At 34.1% G+C, this 14,982-nt stretch overlaps 3 protein-coding genes across 13 annotated transcripts; 1 reads left to right on the top strand and 2 right to left on the bottom strand.

The window, feature by feature from the left end:
* Window positions 1-325: 325 nt before the first annotated feature.
* Window positions 326-6,080, bottom strand: LOC131949986 (uncharacterized). 6 transcript variants are annotated; one of them, XM_059311985.1, is made up of 5 exons: window positions 5,980-6,080; window positions 3,297-3,359; window positions 2,903-2,950; window positions 2,380-2,427; window positions 326-1,683 (listed from the first exon to the last, which is right to left on the bottom strand). In XM_059311985.1, exons 2-5 carry the CDS (start codon window positions 3,334-3,336, stop codon window positions 788-790), a joined length of 1,032 nt encoding a protein of 343 aa, XP_059167968.1. In that variant the 5' UTR covers window positions 3,337-3,359; window positions 5,980-6,080; the 3' UTR covers window positions 326-787. The 6 variants fall into 6 exon arrangements, with proteins under 6 accessions (XP_059167968.1, XP_059167993.1, XP_059167960.1 ...); XM_059312010.1 differs by having other exon boundaries at window positions 3,297-3,356; window positions 5,980-6,031; XM_059311977.1 differs by lacking the exon at window positions 5,980-6,080 and adding an exon at window positions 5,519-5,654.
* LOC131950038 (uncharacterized) lies at window positions 3,798-12,121 on the top strand. Of its 4 annotated transcripts, XM_059312060.1 has the most exons (8): window positions 6,425-6,507; window positions 7,361-7,427; window positions 8,734-8,780; window positions 9,094-9,260; window positions 9,596-9,709; window positions 10,397-10,532; window positions 11,057-11,231; window positions 11,492-12,121. In XM_059312060.1, the coding sequence occupies exons 1-8, from the start codon at window positions 6,486-6,488 to the stop codon at window positions 11,721-11,723; spliced, it is 960 nt and encodes a 319-aa protein (XP_059168043.1). In that variant the 5' UTR covers window positions 6,425-6,485; the 3' UTR covers window positions 11,724-12,121. The 4 variants fall into 4 exon arrangements, with proteins under 4 accessions (XP_059168051.1, XP_059168061.1, XP_059168068.1 ...); XM_059312068.1 differs by lacking the exons at window positions 6,425-6,507; window positions 7,361-7,427 and adding an exon at window positions 3,798-3,951; XM_059312078.1 differs by lacking the exon at window positions 7,361-7,427 and having other exon boundaries at window positions 6,376-6,503.
* On the bottom strand, window positions 12,109-14,954 carry LOC131950020 (uncharacterized). Of its 3 annotated transcripts, none has more exons than XM_059312039.1 (4): window positions 14,907-14,954; window positions 13,863-13,918; window positions 13,445-13,504; window positions 12,109-13,178 (listed from the first exon to the last, which is right to left on the bottom strand). In XM_059312039.1, the coding sequence occupies exons 2-4, from the start codon at window positions 13,900-13,902 to the stop codon at window positions 12,283-12,285; spliced, it is 996 nt and encodes a 331-aa protein (XP_059168022.1). In that variant the 5' UTR covers window positions 13,903-13,918; window positions 14,907-14,954; the 3' UTR covers window positions 12,109-12,282. The 3 variants fall into 3 exon arrangements, with proteins under 3 accessions (XP_059168022.1, XP_059168011.1, XP_059168030.1); XM_059312028.1 differs by lacking the exon at window positions 14,907-14,954 and adding an exon at window positions 14,600-14,892 and having other exon boundaries at window positions 12,110-13,178; XM_059312047.1 differs by lacking the exons at window positions 13,863-13,918; window positions 14,907-14,954 and adding an exon at window positions 14,600-14,892 and having other exon boundaries at window positions 12,111-13,178.
* Window positions 14,955-14,982: the final 28 nt, after the last annotated feature.

Raw genomic sequence — 14,982 nt, 5'->3', positions numbered from 1 at the left:
TTTGCGTTAACAAAATTTGTTTTAAATTAAAAACTTAACCACGAAGGTTTAGTGAATAGTATGCAATTTTACTCATGCTATCAAAACAGTTATCAAGAATAGTTCATATTGAAAGTCTACTAGAAAATCTTATTTTAGTGCTTATTACTTTCCATACTAATTTCGGCTATTTATTTCTATGGGGGTCGCGGGTCACTTACTTTTTATAAAAGGGGGTCGCCACTCGAAAAAGGTTGGGAACCACTGCTGTAAGTGATCTAACGTAAAGCACACAAAATATTTTATTACAACAAAACACACAGTCATTTGATTTATATAGATTTTTATTTGTGCGTTATAAATGTAAATAAAATATTCACCATGCCATAGTACAAGGCGTCAAGGTTAAAATGTTTATTAAGTGAAAAATGGAAGCAAAGGGAAGCAAATGTAATTGAACAGTTTCTTTACTAAATGTTTTGTATAATATATTTCAAGTTAAATAGAGTTTTCAAACTACACAAAAAATTATTTTAAATAGAAAATAGTTAATTTATGAAATGGATTAATACAGCTACCTCTAAAATAGTTAACATTACAATATTCTAAAACCACACACATTTTTGTACACATTATATTTGTTTTTAACTATAATAATCTCAATGTAAAAAAGTATTTAGAGCACACAGCAAAATGCTATACTAAGTTACATATTAAGCCAATTAATTATCTAATGACAATAAACTGACCTTGAAGGCTAATTCTAAAGCCTGAGATTTCATTAGTGTCCCTAACATCTGAGTAAGGGTTAGAGCCAGATTATACCACTGTAGTTAAATTTGGTGTTTTTATCACATCCACTGTGGTGATGGGTCAGCCACCATCCCTTCTCTTTACCAAACACAAAGACAGGTGCGCCACTGCTCCCCTTACAGGTAGCTGTGGTGTATTCATACCTGGTGCTTTTGTTTTTCTGTGGTTCTTGGACCTCCCAGTTTCCAACTGTCACTCGCTTGAAGTAGCCATGAGGGTGGGAGACAATCGCGGTCAGCTTGACGTTGTCAGTTTTCTTGTACTTGGCATTTACAACTCTGCATTTTTCTTCAAACTCTTCTAGATGTTTCTTTAACTCATCAACCAGATCAACGCGATGTGAAGCACTATATAAATAACACATGTCTTCCTTCAAATCACATTTGAACGCCTTATATCCTTCAAGTGTTTTATAGTTGTCTCCATCTTTGTTGAATCCAAGTTTAAATTTTGACTTTTCAGCCTCGCTTTGATCAAATATTACATGCATTGCAGTCAAGATGCTAATTTTAGCCCACTGCTTAATTGGGTTATCTGATGTTTTACAATCACTACATTGACAAGGTTCATTTTCTACTTTCTCAGCCCCCCAAACACGCCCACTTCCATATCGTGGGGTCCACCTATTCTTTGCACTAAAACATGGGTAATCCTTATCATTAACTTTAGATGGCCTGTCAGGGCTAGCATAACCTACAGTTATGTGAACAGTTAGTTCACTTAGAGCTTTGATCAGCCCATATGTGTCCTTATCCCTGACATTGTCAGGCAGTTTATCAATGGTGAACTCGTCAATAGGGAAGAAATCCGTGTGACCAGAGTTCTTTGTACATGTCTCCCAATTCGTATTGTGCAAACCACCTTCAAAGCAGAAGTCAATCTCAAATTCACCTGTCAATATTACACATAGTAAAACTTAACATGCTAAGTCAAACATTAATAATAACATTTGTGTTGACAGCATTATGTATCTCTACCAATATTGACTAAAATCTACAAACCCTTATTCACACTTATGAATTTTTGTCCTTGGACCTAAGCCTAATTTAAATGAGGTTGGTCACTGGTCAACTATTGCCTACATCATTACACCAAGACACCAGAAATATATATCATACGTAATCTTCCACATAACCCTTAATTTCACGAAGCATTTTCGATTGTTTTTTTTAAATAAATATAATGTAATACCAATGTTTAAGCTCTATTTATATTACTCAATACATTGTTTTAACATTTAAATTCAGCGGGATATTAACAGATCCCTATAGTTTAATGAACAGAAAATAACGTAAATGCATTTTTACTTATTCAAATTATTTATAACAACGAATAAACAATATGATAGTTTATCCACTCCCATATAAGTTCGATGTGACCCATTATACATAATATTAAACTCAGACATGAGAACTGTCTCGAGCTATACATAATGCAACACTTAAACGCGAACCCTGCTTCCAACTATGCAAAATTGAACACTCAGATATAAAATCTACCTTTCTCCAACTACACAAAATTCTACACTAAAGCTACACTAACAGTCTACAACTGTACATTAATGCTACACTCAGAAATAAAACCTACCTGTCTCCTTGTTGGCTAGACTGACTATATCCTCCTCTGTTATATTTTCTAATGAGAAAATTATCGTCTAGTTAAAACAAGAAACACAATGAAAAATTGGGGGGGGGGGGGAGGGGGGGGGGGTTCAGATAATGTGACGTCATACTTTTGCATAAAAGTAAGTTATGTTAGAAAACGAATTTTAGCCGTTATTCCGCTCAGTAAAAAATCAATTCCTATTACAATTTATTAAAACCGTTTTCTAAAACGCGAAATAACGTCTATAATTCGTTTTCTAACTTTGCTATTTTATAATGCAAATATGTGAAGTCGCACCATCTGAACCCCCCCCCCCCCCCTCCACTCATCACACACCGTCACAAATGTACGGACCCCCTCCCCCCTACGAGTGTTAAGTCATTAATGAAAGACCGCTTTGTGTGTGGGGGTGGTACGGAGGGGAGGGGGGAGGTAAAAAGCGTTAAAAGGCGTTATTCAAGGATGACCCCTTATACATAACTCTACACACAAACATAAAACCTACCTGTCTCCTTATCGGCCTGACTGACAATATCCTCCTCTGTTATATTTTCTGATGAGAAAATTATCGTCTAATTAGAACAAGACACACACTGAAAACATTTTACTTGAACATAAAGGCACAAGTGATCCAGTTGTTTATAACAATATATATAATGAGATGTTTCCTTAAAAGTAATTTTTGAAGTAGTGAACATAGGAACTTTTTATTTAGATCTAGAAATGTTAATCGTCTGGCCTTTATAGAAATTCATATGTGTACATTAAAAAATATTTCTCATGGCCATGACATTTTATTCCAAAAAAACAACAACTGATAACTTCGTGATAACAATCATGTTAAACAGTAAAAAATCCAACATTCCGACTAATTCGTGTAAATGTGTATTCTATTTTACCTGCACAAAAGTCAGCACTTTCTACTGCTTCTTCAGCCATGATTTGATTTCCAAATTTTTCTGCTATTAAAGCAAAAATACACACAAAATGTTATACGTTAGCATTTACATTTTGCGAAAGAATAAGCTCTATATCAGCTGTTACGCTAGGCAAAACATTTAATTTGATAACCAGTGTTTCTTCCAGACTTTTTTCTCCGGGGGGCACTTGAAATTTTCGGGGGGGGGGGGGGGGCGGTAGACTTTCTTCGGGGGGGGGGGGAGGCGGACACTGTTAAAAGTATATATTTTCTATATAAATTATATAAATTTCATTTCGTTTGGGGGGGGGGGTAGATTTTTTTCTAGGGGGCGGGGCGATAACAGCGAGATTTTTAACACCCTCCCCCATATCCCAACATGAGATTATAGACACCACTACCAAAGGGTTAAGGACACGGCCTTGTCGGAGGGCAGCGCTTGCGACTGCCAACACGACAGTTTGAATCCTGTTTTCATGGCTAAAGAACGTCACTGAGTCGAATCAGTTCTGATGGGTACCTGACTCACGTTTGGGAAAGATGCCATAGTGCTGACTACTCAATCCCTTCAAATGCCGAGGTCACTGAAACAGGTTAAATATGCTTCAACTGCCACATGGCGCCATGTTTGAAAGGTTACTTCACTTACTATACTTGACCTTAGTAAAGGGATTAAAACTAGATCTAATTCCTTCGAATTAGTGCAATTCAGATTTATTTGGGCCTTATAAAGAAACATTACAAAGTATTTAAAGGGACAACATTGTCACAACACAAACCAGCTTCTTATTACGGAACTTTTAAGTTTAGTTTCAAACTATAAGAATAAAATGAGGCCCAACCTAAACTAAATTCGTAAATTCCAACGTGTTAATAATAGCGGGTATTCCCGTAATAATTCGTTAGAATTTATTTTTTGTTAAAAAGTAATATTAAAATAAAAGGAATAATTAATTAATAATTTAATATTTAAGAACTAGTTTATATTTAGTACATAAATGTTGCTACTTCTGAATATCACTTAAAGTAACACAATCAAAACAAATAAGACTATACCTAAAACCTTTTGATTTTAAAAATAAAATAATATGTTGAGGTTATACTCAATAGTCTTGAAAAAGTGTATGTAATCATATAAAGTAAGTCTCGAGTTCGATTCCGGGTTCAAATCAGTAGACCGTCTCTGAGTTCAACCAGTTCTGATGGGTATCTAGCTCATGTTAGGGAAAGTAAAGGTGGATTGGCATAGTGCTGACCACACTATCCCATTATATGCCGAGGTTACAGAAACATGAGAACTCTACTTCACTTGCCCCATAGTTCAGGTTTGGAAGGGGAACTTTACTTAATTTTCATGTATAAAAACACTTTTTCTATTTTAAATAAACCGGGAGCGATCTCCCCTAAACTTTCTCGAATATTCTTTTATAAAAAAAAATACAGGGGATGGGAACTCGGGATATGAACAAGAATTTTAATCCATTTTAAATACTTAAACTTTTTAAAATCCGTAGTAAAAAAGAATTGCACACATGTGAACGCCAAATAAAACGTGCTTAATAGTGCGGAATATTATTAGAACTTTATAAATTTACATTAGTTTTTTTGAGAAATCGGAAATATCGTACATTAGTACTTTCAATCAACTGAAATTACTCAAAATTTGACAGAATGTAGAGAATTAGATCTTTTACTTACATGTGACATTTCATTTATCTATCTGAAATAGTACTCAAGTTATAGTTATTGAAAAATTCAAAGTAGAAAAAGTACCACTTCCGGTTATTGGAAATCGCTCAAAAGTTAATCAGGATCTACGATTTTGATAAAATACTTATATATGAAATTTCATCAACCTAGCTGTAACGGTACTCAAGTTATCGTGTTTACACACAGACAGACACACAGACATACGGACAGAATTGCAAAGTCCAGTTTTTACTACTCGATAACGCATAAAACGCCAAATTGTTAATATATATGTATTTATAATTTTTGCCTGATTAAAATAAGTCCTCTATACTCCGGATGTGATGAACGACTGAGGAGTAAAACGGTGAAAACTGTCAAAATTTCATGTTATTTTTGTGCACGATTACAATACTTTCTCTATACTACTTCGTATATACGAGAAAGTAAAAAACACGTCTAAAAACAATGGCGTTGGCATTTTGGGGAATGGCTTTATAGGATTTCAATTACCTTCACTTGAGAAAATTGCTTTGAGTTTGAGATACGAGAAATTTGACATGCGAGCAATGTAACGAAACTAATTTAACTCTCATCTCAAAGTACCACTATATTTATTTTATAGATAAGTGCTTTTAAAAGTAAGGTTGATAGAATTTGAAAGTTAAATGGGATTTTCCGATGTAACATAGGCTTAGTATTTATAAATATCTGTTGCCAAATTGAAATTAGATGTTGTTCATTTTTTTAAAATAATATATTATTTTAAAAACAAATCAAATAATTCTATTAAAAAAATGAAATTTTCTTCTGGGTTATTTGAAAAACGATATTAAGTGTGCATACTTTTACTCGAATATTTTATGTATGAAAAATTATGTTTATTATTATTTATAAAAATAAAAAAACTGGCAATTATAGGATATCTTCTGAGGAAGATTTTGATTCATGTAGTTATACGTCATAATACGTACCTATAGCTTGGTCCACTGTGGTATGTTGTAGATCTAGTTGTTACTATGCGGGGTTATTTCTTTGAAAGTAGCTTGCGTTAACACAACTCGCCTCTGTCAAGAATGGCTCTAGTGCAGTCAGTGCAGTCAGCAGATTATTCCACACACCTGAGATGGATTCTACGAACTACGGGTTTCTAATTCAAGCAGGATGTAAACTGCGTTTCTATAAAATTAATCATTTTTCAGAATTATGCTAATTCAAAATTTCTTTGTTGAGAGAAACCGGATGAATAATATCTAAATAAAGCTACCTTAACTCCTGCATTAAACTATGATTTTTAACAAACATTAGCAATAGTTGCATAAAAATATCAGTTTACTGCTAAAAATACAAGGCAAACCCTTGTCTTGTTAGTTAGTAGTTGTTAGATCTAGATCTAGTTGGCCGATTTACGTTCGGTGACATAACAGATCAACCTGAAGTGTGGCGCAGCGAGGTCGGGTGTCATTCGGTGCGGCACCTGATGATAACATATATACTTGTAGGTATGTGTATATACATGTGTATACGTATTCAAATATATTCTTTTTTTCTTACTATTTTAGTTTTTTTACCGCCCCCCCCCCCCCCAATCAGCCATCCCCCATTCTATACATGGATTAAAACATATGTTATTACGATTATCGTCCAAACCGTTTTCTTCAGGCGCATTTTGCAACGTTTAGTTGATGTAACTTCACTCCACCCCCCCCCCCCTCCCACCACTCCCGTCCCATGGTGATTGCTTTAAACTGTGCTCAGATCATACCAACGATTTTTTTTATCTATTGTCGGTAATAAATAGCATGTTTTGTCTATTATTAGCAGGTTTACGCCATGGTGTCATTCCGCACCATCCCGACCCATCGCAACGCCCATAAGCCCGTAGACTTTAAAAACGGGGCCTAAAACCCAAAGGCTCACGTAGGAAAAAAATACGCAACATATCACATCAGTGACAAACAAAAACACAACAAACAGTACACAATACAAACAGTGTTTCTTCCAGACTTTTTTCTCGGACACTAGTAAAAGTGTATGTTTACTATATCAAATTCATCACGTTCGGGGGGGGGGGGGAGAAGGCGGTAGACTTTCTTTCTTCGTCGGGGATTCCCCCCCCCCCCCCCCCCCCCCCCCCAAAGAGATGCCTGGAAGAAACTCTGAATACAAGCTATACAACAATTAAAAAAAACAATAAACACCTCCCTAATTTGTAATTTTAATGATGGATCCCTAACTCTATTAGTATTATTGTATAAGATAAGGCGGCTTCCGCGCTTCAAACTATCTAGATTTAGATCCTAATATCTAGATCTAATAAAAGTTTTTTATTTTTTTAAATTCATTTTGGATTAGAAAAAAGGATGCAAAGTGATAGGAAGTATTGTAGACGTGCTAAGAAACGCAAATTTCATGGCAACAGGTTTGTTGAAACTAGATCTAGACTCTAGATCTAGATCTAGATCTAGATCTAGTAGTCAATGTTCAATGTGAATGTTGGAGGTATGGCAAAATGTGCAAAGCTAGCTTACTAGCTAAATTATATACTAGAATCTAGATCTATATACTAAACGATCTAGATCTATCTATCTCTAATGAATCTCTATAGATCTAGATCTAGAATCTAGATACTAAACTTAACTGACTTAACTATACTTGTATTAGGCCTAACTTAGCACTTAACACAGTATTGATTAACAGTAACTGGCCGAGAACAGGCTAACTGGCCGCTAACCAAAATATTTGAAAATAACCACAGTAAATTCTATAATTTCTATTATATAGATCTATATTTGTGTAGTTATTGTGAAGTAATAAATTTTTTTTTATTTAGCGCAATTTCCATTCTGGAGAATTGCGTTTATTAACCCGTCATTTCTGGATGTATGGATGGATGGATGGATGTGTGTCCGCAGCTTTAAGTCGTATCTCCTCCTCAACGAAGCAATATCGATGACTAGTTCCAAAAGCAATTATGTTAAGCAAGTTACGAGGATGAACATAGGCCATAAAAATTACGGGTTTCTTTCATGGATTTCCCGGAAAAGCCAAAAAAACTCGAAAAAAAGCAGTTTTTGGCCCATATCTCGGCAACCAGACCAATAAGCGACTTGAAACATGTACCAATCGATTTCTGCCATAATTTAGAACAATATTGCCGAAGAAAGTTTTCAAAAAATCCTTTCGTTTGGTCACAAAACAATTTTTGAATTAATAAAAATTTGGACCGAATTAGTAGGCATTTTTTCCAACCACACCACACGCGTCATCACGTTCAATAGCTGCGCCATCGCGTTCCATGGCTGCGCCATCGCGTTCCATGGCTGCGCCATCACGTTCAGTTGGCGCGCAATGGTTTTTAGTCATGTAACTCTATTGTAAATAAAACATGTAAAATACTGAAAAAAATTAATAAAAAACGTTTTAATAACTAACCAATGGTTTTACTAACCCTGCTCTTGATTTACACTACGACAGCTATTTTAGATAACATAAGGAAATTGCGCTAAAATTGTCACTAGACTTTTTAATTACCTTGTTTTATATTAGCTTGAGTTCAGCTTCTGTCAAAGATAAATATTTTGTCTGTGATCATTTGTTTGATTCTATTCGTTCTGGGATCATTTGCCTGTCACCCCCAATATGTGTTACCTACATGTTATGTGTGTAGTGTAGCTTACTACTACTAGATGTATCTCATGTTTAGAGCTTTTGTTTTCTCATTGAAGGTACACTAAATTTGATTCTACAACAATGTCTGACAACGAAAATGATAGTAAGTTTAATAAAGTTTATGTTAATTGTTATTGTCAAATGTTTTCCCATTCTTCTTTACATAATTTTAGCCTTCCATTGTATCCTAAAGTATTTCTCTTCTGTTTTGTTTCAAACCCAGCAACAATGTCACAGACCATTCATAGAACATTTCACTTCCCACAACTTATTAGATTTAGGTTTCGTAACTGCTAAGCAACAACCCCCACACAAGAGAGAACAAAACAAATACTAATAACTATGGTCCAGCTTTGGTCGAATAAAAATCAACACAACTTTAAAGGTAAAATACTAATCATTTTTTTATTCAACAGTCGTAACATCCCTAGCTCCAGAATTCCCAACACTTTGGGAGAGAGGGCGTATTGTAGGCAATGGGACCTTTGGCCAAGTTTTCATTGTCAAAGAGAAAGGAGCAGATGAAGAAAAATATGTGGGGAAAGAAATTAGAATTTCCAATGCTAAGAAAGATCGTGCTGAGGTAAAAACAATTGGTTTTTTTTTTGTGCTTGTCCGTATCTAATGTATTGTAGCTGATTGCTACACCAACACCCTCACTGCCTATTGTTGTTACAGAGGTAGATTTCTTATGAAAAATAACAAATAGGGCCTACAGCTATCATTATATATTGATACAACTTAAAGTTTGCAATAAGCACAGCCAACATACAACACAAAATAAGACATAGTATAAATTATTGCAACATTTTCTCAATTGGACAATGTTGTTTGTTACACAAGTAGATCAAATGTTGGCATGGGCTTGAAATTTGTAATAAAAATGTATCTGATAACAAACACATGGTGACTCCACAGAATATAGTAGAGCTGGACGTCTTGATGAAAATCAAACATCCCAAGATAGTTTCTTTCTACGGATACGAGCAAAGTCAATTCAATGTGATCATCTTCTTAGAGAACATGAGCATGGTAAGATTTTCTTATGAATTTTACAGATTTTACCATTTAAACACATTTAAATTTAATCATTGTAAAATATTATTCTTTCTTCTTGGTTTAAAATAATTTCTTATGCCTTTTCTAAAATGGATAGAAGATTTATACCGGCTCTGAATCAAAGATGTGTTTTCAAAATTTGTTAACTGAATCTTAATAATCAAGAAAGGTTTATTTTATTGGGAAGAACTATACTTTTATGTAAATAACATAAGTCTAAAGACATTCATCTTACTTACTGTTTAAATACTGTTTAGTTTTTGAAGTTGAGTAGGGTTCAGGTCCCAGTTTTTGCAGTTTACAATTTGTTGATTTTACAAAAAGCCAGTAACATTTCAGTTCAAAAAATTTTAAATCAAAATAATTCACTGAAACAAATATGGTGCCAATAGATTTTAAAGAGGTTTTCTGGTGATGATGATAGTTCAGTGTTTGACTTCTATCTAATGACTGATCAAAAGACAGTCTTTGTTATCGTTTAACCAGATATATGTTGGTGAGTAATGGAGTGTTGTAATCTTGTCTCACTCATATGAAAAAGTATTTGTGAAAAAGTTTTTGCATTTATAAATACAAAACAGCATTTCAGTTATGATTGATTTTTCAGAATTTCTGTTATTTTTTTTATTTGATTTGTTAAATTATTATGTTCCATTCTAGGGTTCCATCCGCGAATTTTTAAAAGCAAATGGCGCGTTTCCGGAAGAAAAAAACAGACAATACACTAGACAAATTCTTGAAGGCTTAAAATATCTACATGGAAGAAGTCCACCCATCATCCATAGGGACATCAAAGGTTATGGTTTTGTTTTTAAAGAAGTTGTTCAATGGAATAGTGTTTTTTTTTTAATTACAAATTTCTGAAAAACATGATAGCTTGCACATTTTGATTGGTGGCCTGTGTCAAGCTAAGAGAAATGGCTACCTAAAAAAGTTCTTTTAAATGTGCATTATTGTCCAGAATAGAATGATCTATTTAGAAACATTTATAGTGTATAGAGGGCAGTGGCGTAGCCAGGATCGTCTCAAGGGGGGGGTTCCAATTTTTTACCCGGGGACAAACTTTCGATTTGCACCCCCCCCCCCCTCAAACTTTCGATTTGCACCCCCCCCCCCCCTCAAACTTTCGATTTGCACCCCCCCCCTCAAACTTTCGATTTGCACCCCCCCCCCCCTCATACTTTTTATATATACCGAGGGGTCTATGGGGGGGGTTATGCCACACGTATTAATAGTTTATCTACGTAGTAATTAAGGCACTATCATTAATTTTTGTTTTTATTTAACACTCAATAATTAAGTATATCTTGTCACTTGCAGGTGCCAACATCCTCCTCAAAGATGAAACCAGTGTCAAGCTTACAGACTTCGGCTTGTCAAAGGTCATTCACTCGGCAACCAATGCAAGGTCAGTGCATGGGACATACTATTGGATGGCACCGGAGATAGTTTCTGCTGATGAAAAGAATCCCTATGACGTTAGAGCAGACATCTGGTAACTATAAAACATTTTGAGTGTTTTAACTAATTGAATACAAGGTACCTGCAATGATTTAAGCCCTAAGACATAAAATGATGTGATTGTAACACCGTAAAATGCTTTACAAACCAATCAGCTAGTTTGGGAAGGCGCCAAGATTTTTTATATTTTTTAAGGGGGCGTACAGTAATACAAAGCAATATCATAAATTAGATATTAACTATCTATATCTACATGTGTTTATTTCATTAAAATAAAATCCACTGCTACTACAGGAGTGTGGGCTGTACTGTTGTTGAGATGGCCACCACAGTTCCTCCATATAATGACCTTAAACCTACTCAAGTCATTGTAGCCCTAGCAAAGGAAACAAAGCCTATGTACACCCTACCAGAGTCTGCATCAAATGCCATGAAACAATTCTTGGAGCAGACGTTTCAGATCAATCCAGCAAGTCGTCCAACGGCAGCAGAACTAATGGATCACATCTTCGTTGCTAATGTGTAAGGATATCTTGGGTTCACAAAGGAAGTTGTTAGCAATCCTTGCCTCACAATGTTGTATCTATTTCTATCATAAAGTTATGTTTTTCTAACACAGTGTTTTACTGAATTGCTGTAGGTTTTTTAAATTTTTTTTTTTTTTTGTACGAGTAACCAATACAAATATTTTGTTGCTTCCAAAGATCTAGTTATTTGATTTGTATTTAAATGGTTAAAAAGTTTAAATTTTAACCTTAGGAACAAAATCATCCTAAATTATTAAAGCTATGTAATGGTCATCAAATAAATAAATAATTATTTTAAAGAGAAAACTTGCTATTTGAGGATTTAATTAATTACATATTCAACTATAGTGTATATTAGAATATTAACACAAACTTTGAAAATAAAATTTTTGATCAGTCTCTATTTCTCTTAAATTATAATAAAAATTGTAATGGAAATATTAAGGAGAAGGCACACATCAGAATGCTATGAACCAATCAACAATTCCAAACATTTAAACTGAAGGCTAATACCAAAACCTGAGGTTTGATTAGTGTGCTGTAACATCAGAGTAGGGGTTAGAGCCAGACAATGCCACTGTAGTTATACTTGGTGTCAGGTTCAAATCCACTGTGGTGATGGGTCAGCCACCACCCCTTCTCTTTACCAAACACAAAGACAGGTGCCCCACTGCTCCCCTTACAGGTAGCTGTGGTGTATTTATACCTGGTGCTTTTGTTCTTCTGTGGTTCCTGGACTTCCCAGTTTCCAATAGTCACTTGTTTGAAATACCCATGAGGGTGGGACACTATAGCGGTCAACTTGATGTTTTTATTTTTCTTGTAATTGGCATTTACAACTCTGCATTTTTCTTCAAACTCGTCCAGATGTTTCTTCAGGTCATCAACTAGCTCAACGCTATGTGATATACTGTACAGGTAACACATGTCTTCATCCAAGGTAGTTTTGAACACTTTATATCCTTCAAGGGTTTCATAGTTGTCTCCATCTTTGTTGTATCCAAGTTTGAAATTTGATTTTCTAGCCTCGCTTTGATCAAATATTACATACATGGCGGTCAGGATGCTAATTTTAGCCCACTGCATACAATGCTGACCTGATTCTATACATTTGGTACACGGACAAGGCTCATTCTCTACTTTCTCAGCATCCCAGACACGCCCACTTCCATAGCGTGTAAATCCCCTGGTACTGTCGCTGTAGCAAGGGTAGGACTGGCCATTCAGGTTGGACGGCCTCTCTGGGCTGGCGTAGCCTACTGTTATATGGACAGTTAGCTCGCTCAGACTTTTTATCAGCTGCAAGGTGTCAATGTCCTTGTAACCATCAGGCAGTTTATCTATGGTAAAATTGTCAGCAGGAGTAAAATCAGCATGACCATAATTCTTTGTGCAATGTTCCCAAAAGTAGTTGTATTCATTGTGTTCATAGCAACACTCAATCTCAAATTCCCCTGTGAAAATTGTAATAAGTAAGTTAAAATCACAAAGTAATCCATGTATGCAAAAGAGCTGTTAGGAAAAGTTGAAGAGAATAATCTTTTCTGGTTCAAGATATCTTTGTACCATAAAACAAATTAAATAAACTCTAAATTGAATTGTGACATCTACTTTCAAAGTATGTCTGCAATAAATGAACACCTTATTAGGTAACCTGTGACCAACCTCATCTAAGAAAAGAAATGATTGTTACCTGCAAGACATTTGAGGTTAAACCTACCTGTCTCTTTATTGGCCTGAACTACTAAAGTATTAATGTCATTCTCAGTCATCTTCTCCGCTAAGAAAAGAATTATTTTGTTAAAATTTTTAAATTAGTAATTTAGAAAGTGCTATATAAAAAAAATAATTAATTACAAACACATCTTTTTTGTTATACATTATAAAGACTGTTATTGCCATGCGTTTTTTGTCGATAACATATTTTAAACAGTATTCAAAGTTTTAAAACTATAAGTGCTATAGGCTAATTTAATTTTATATAATTATATATTTAAATTATTTAAACGCTGACTTAATCATACCTGAATTAACATATTTTAAACAGTAATCAAAGTATTAAAACTATAAGTGCTATAGGCTAATTTAATTTTATATAATTATATATTTAAATTATTTAAACGCTGACTTAATCATACCTGAATTAGTGCCAATTTTTTCCTCTCCTGCTTTAGCCATGGTGTTTCTAAAATTTCTGTGAATCAAAGCAAAAAAATAATTCAAATCCAATGACACACATTGATAGTTTAAGAAAAAAAATGACCAAAGTGAACTCACGCCTATAGATCTAGATCTAGCTCTATTCTAGGTCTACATAAAAGTTTCAAGCCTCCCAGTGACTGATAAAACATTTAGCTTAGTAGACGCCCACATACAATGTATTATAGTATAGGCAATATATATATATATATATATATATATATATATAGCCTACATCTTTTTGTAGCTTTTTTGTTTCAACTTAGACCTTAAGATAAGTGAATAGAATAACAAAAATCATTGCATTTTACTGCTACTAATAATACTAAATTAGTCTGCCTATCTTAGCTTCATTTTAAGTTGAATTTTATTTTTAAATAAAAAAATATGTTTGTTTTAGACTAGAATCTAAGGAGTAAATCTATTTAATTTATTAGGCCCTAATTAGTAGGCATAATTATTATTAATTAACTTAGGTAATAATTATTGATAAATCAGCAACTAGGTTACTAGAGTCTAGATCTATCAGTATTAAGTAGTAAGTACTACTACTTGTACTTACTAACTTTGTTAAGTTAGTTAGGCCTACTACAGTACTACTTAATAAACTTACTTATTAATATTTATGATAATCTTAAGTATATCCTACTACTAGATCTAGTACTATGCAACTCACTTTTTAAAGATCTACAGAAGTCCAGGTTGGCAACTTTTATAGTAGCCTGAAGTTTATTTATTATTATTTGAATATTTAGTCCTAAACATTCTAGATCTAGAATCTAGAGATAAAGTTGTAGGCGTAAAAATTGTATTAAAGGGAATTTCCGTTTTAACTTTTAAGTTGTTTAACTGTTTCATTTTTTTAGGATTAGGGCTTAGGCTTATTTTCTTTAGGCTTAATAATACTAATAACTAAAATCATTTTTACAGTTCATTTATTCTATAAGGATCTAGCTAGATCTAGAGATCTAGATTACTACTACCTGATCTAATGATACTTTTAGGATTTACATCAGCGGCCTACACTCGAGTCTATTTTGGGTGAAAGGGGTTTTCCGT

This window comes from Physella acuta, unplaced genomic scaffold (assembly GCF_028476545.2).
Source record: "Physella acuta isolate Inbredline_101_S28 unplaced genomic scaffold, ASM2847654v3 ptg000063l, whole genome shotgun sequence".
Taxonomy (NCBI): Eukaryota; Metazoa; Mollusca; class Gastropoda; family Physidae; genus Physella; species Physella acuta.
Note: the sequence above shows the minus strand (reverse complement) of the source record. Positions and strands in the feature narration are given on the sequence as shown.

Bases quoted from the DNA above. Each gene is read 5' to 3' on its own strand.
- LOC131949986 (XM_059311977.1), bottom strand. From the start codon at position 5,567: ATGTCAAATTTCTCGTATCTCAAACTCAAAGCAATTTTCTCAAGTGAA. The intron at 2,951-3,296 runs GTAAAATAGAAT...TTTTCTCATCAG, and splicing joins AAGTGCTGACTTTTGTGCAG to AAAATATAACAGAGGAGGAT. The intron at 1,684-2,379 runs GTAGGTTTTATT...TAATATTGACAG, and splicing joins TCTAGCCAACAAGGAGACAG to GTGAATTTGAGATTGACTTC.
- LOC131950038 (XM_059312060.1), top strand. From the start codon at position 6,486: ATGATAACATATATACTTGTAG. The intron at 7,428-8,733 runs GTTTGTTGAAAC...TTCTCATTGAAG, and splicing joins CGCAAATTTCATGGCAACAG to GTACACTAAATTTGATTCTA. The intron at 10,533-11,056 runs GTTATGGTTTTG...TGTCACTTGCAG, and splicing joins CATCCATAGGGACATCAAAG to GTGCCAACATCCTCCTCAAA.
- LOC131950020 (XM_059312039.1), bottom strand. From the start codon at position 13,902: ATGGCTAAAGCAGGAGAGGAAAAAATTGGCACTAATTCAG. The intron at 13,505-13,862 runs GTATGATTAAGT...TTCTTTTCTTAG, and splicing joins AAAAATTGGCACTAATTCAG to CGGAGAAGATGACTGAGAAT. The intron at 13,179-13,444 runs GTAGGTTTAACC...CAATTTTCACAG, and splicing joins TCAGGCCAATAAAGAGACAG to GGGAATTTGAGATTGAGTGT.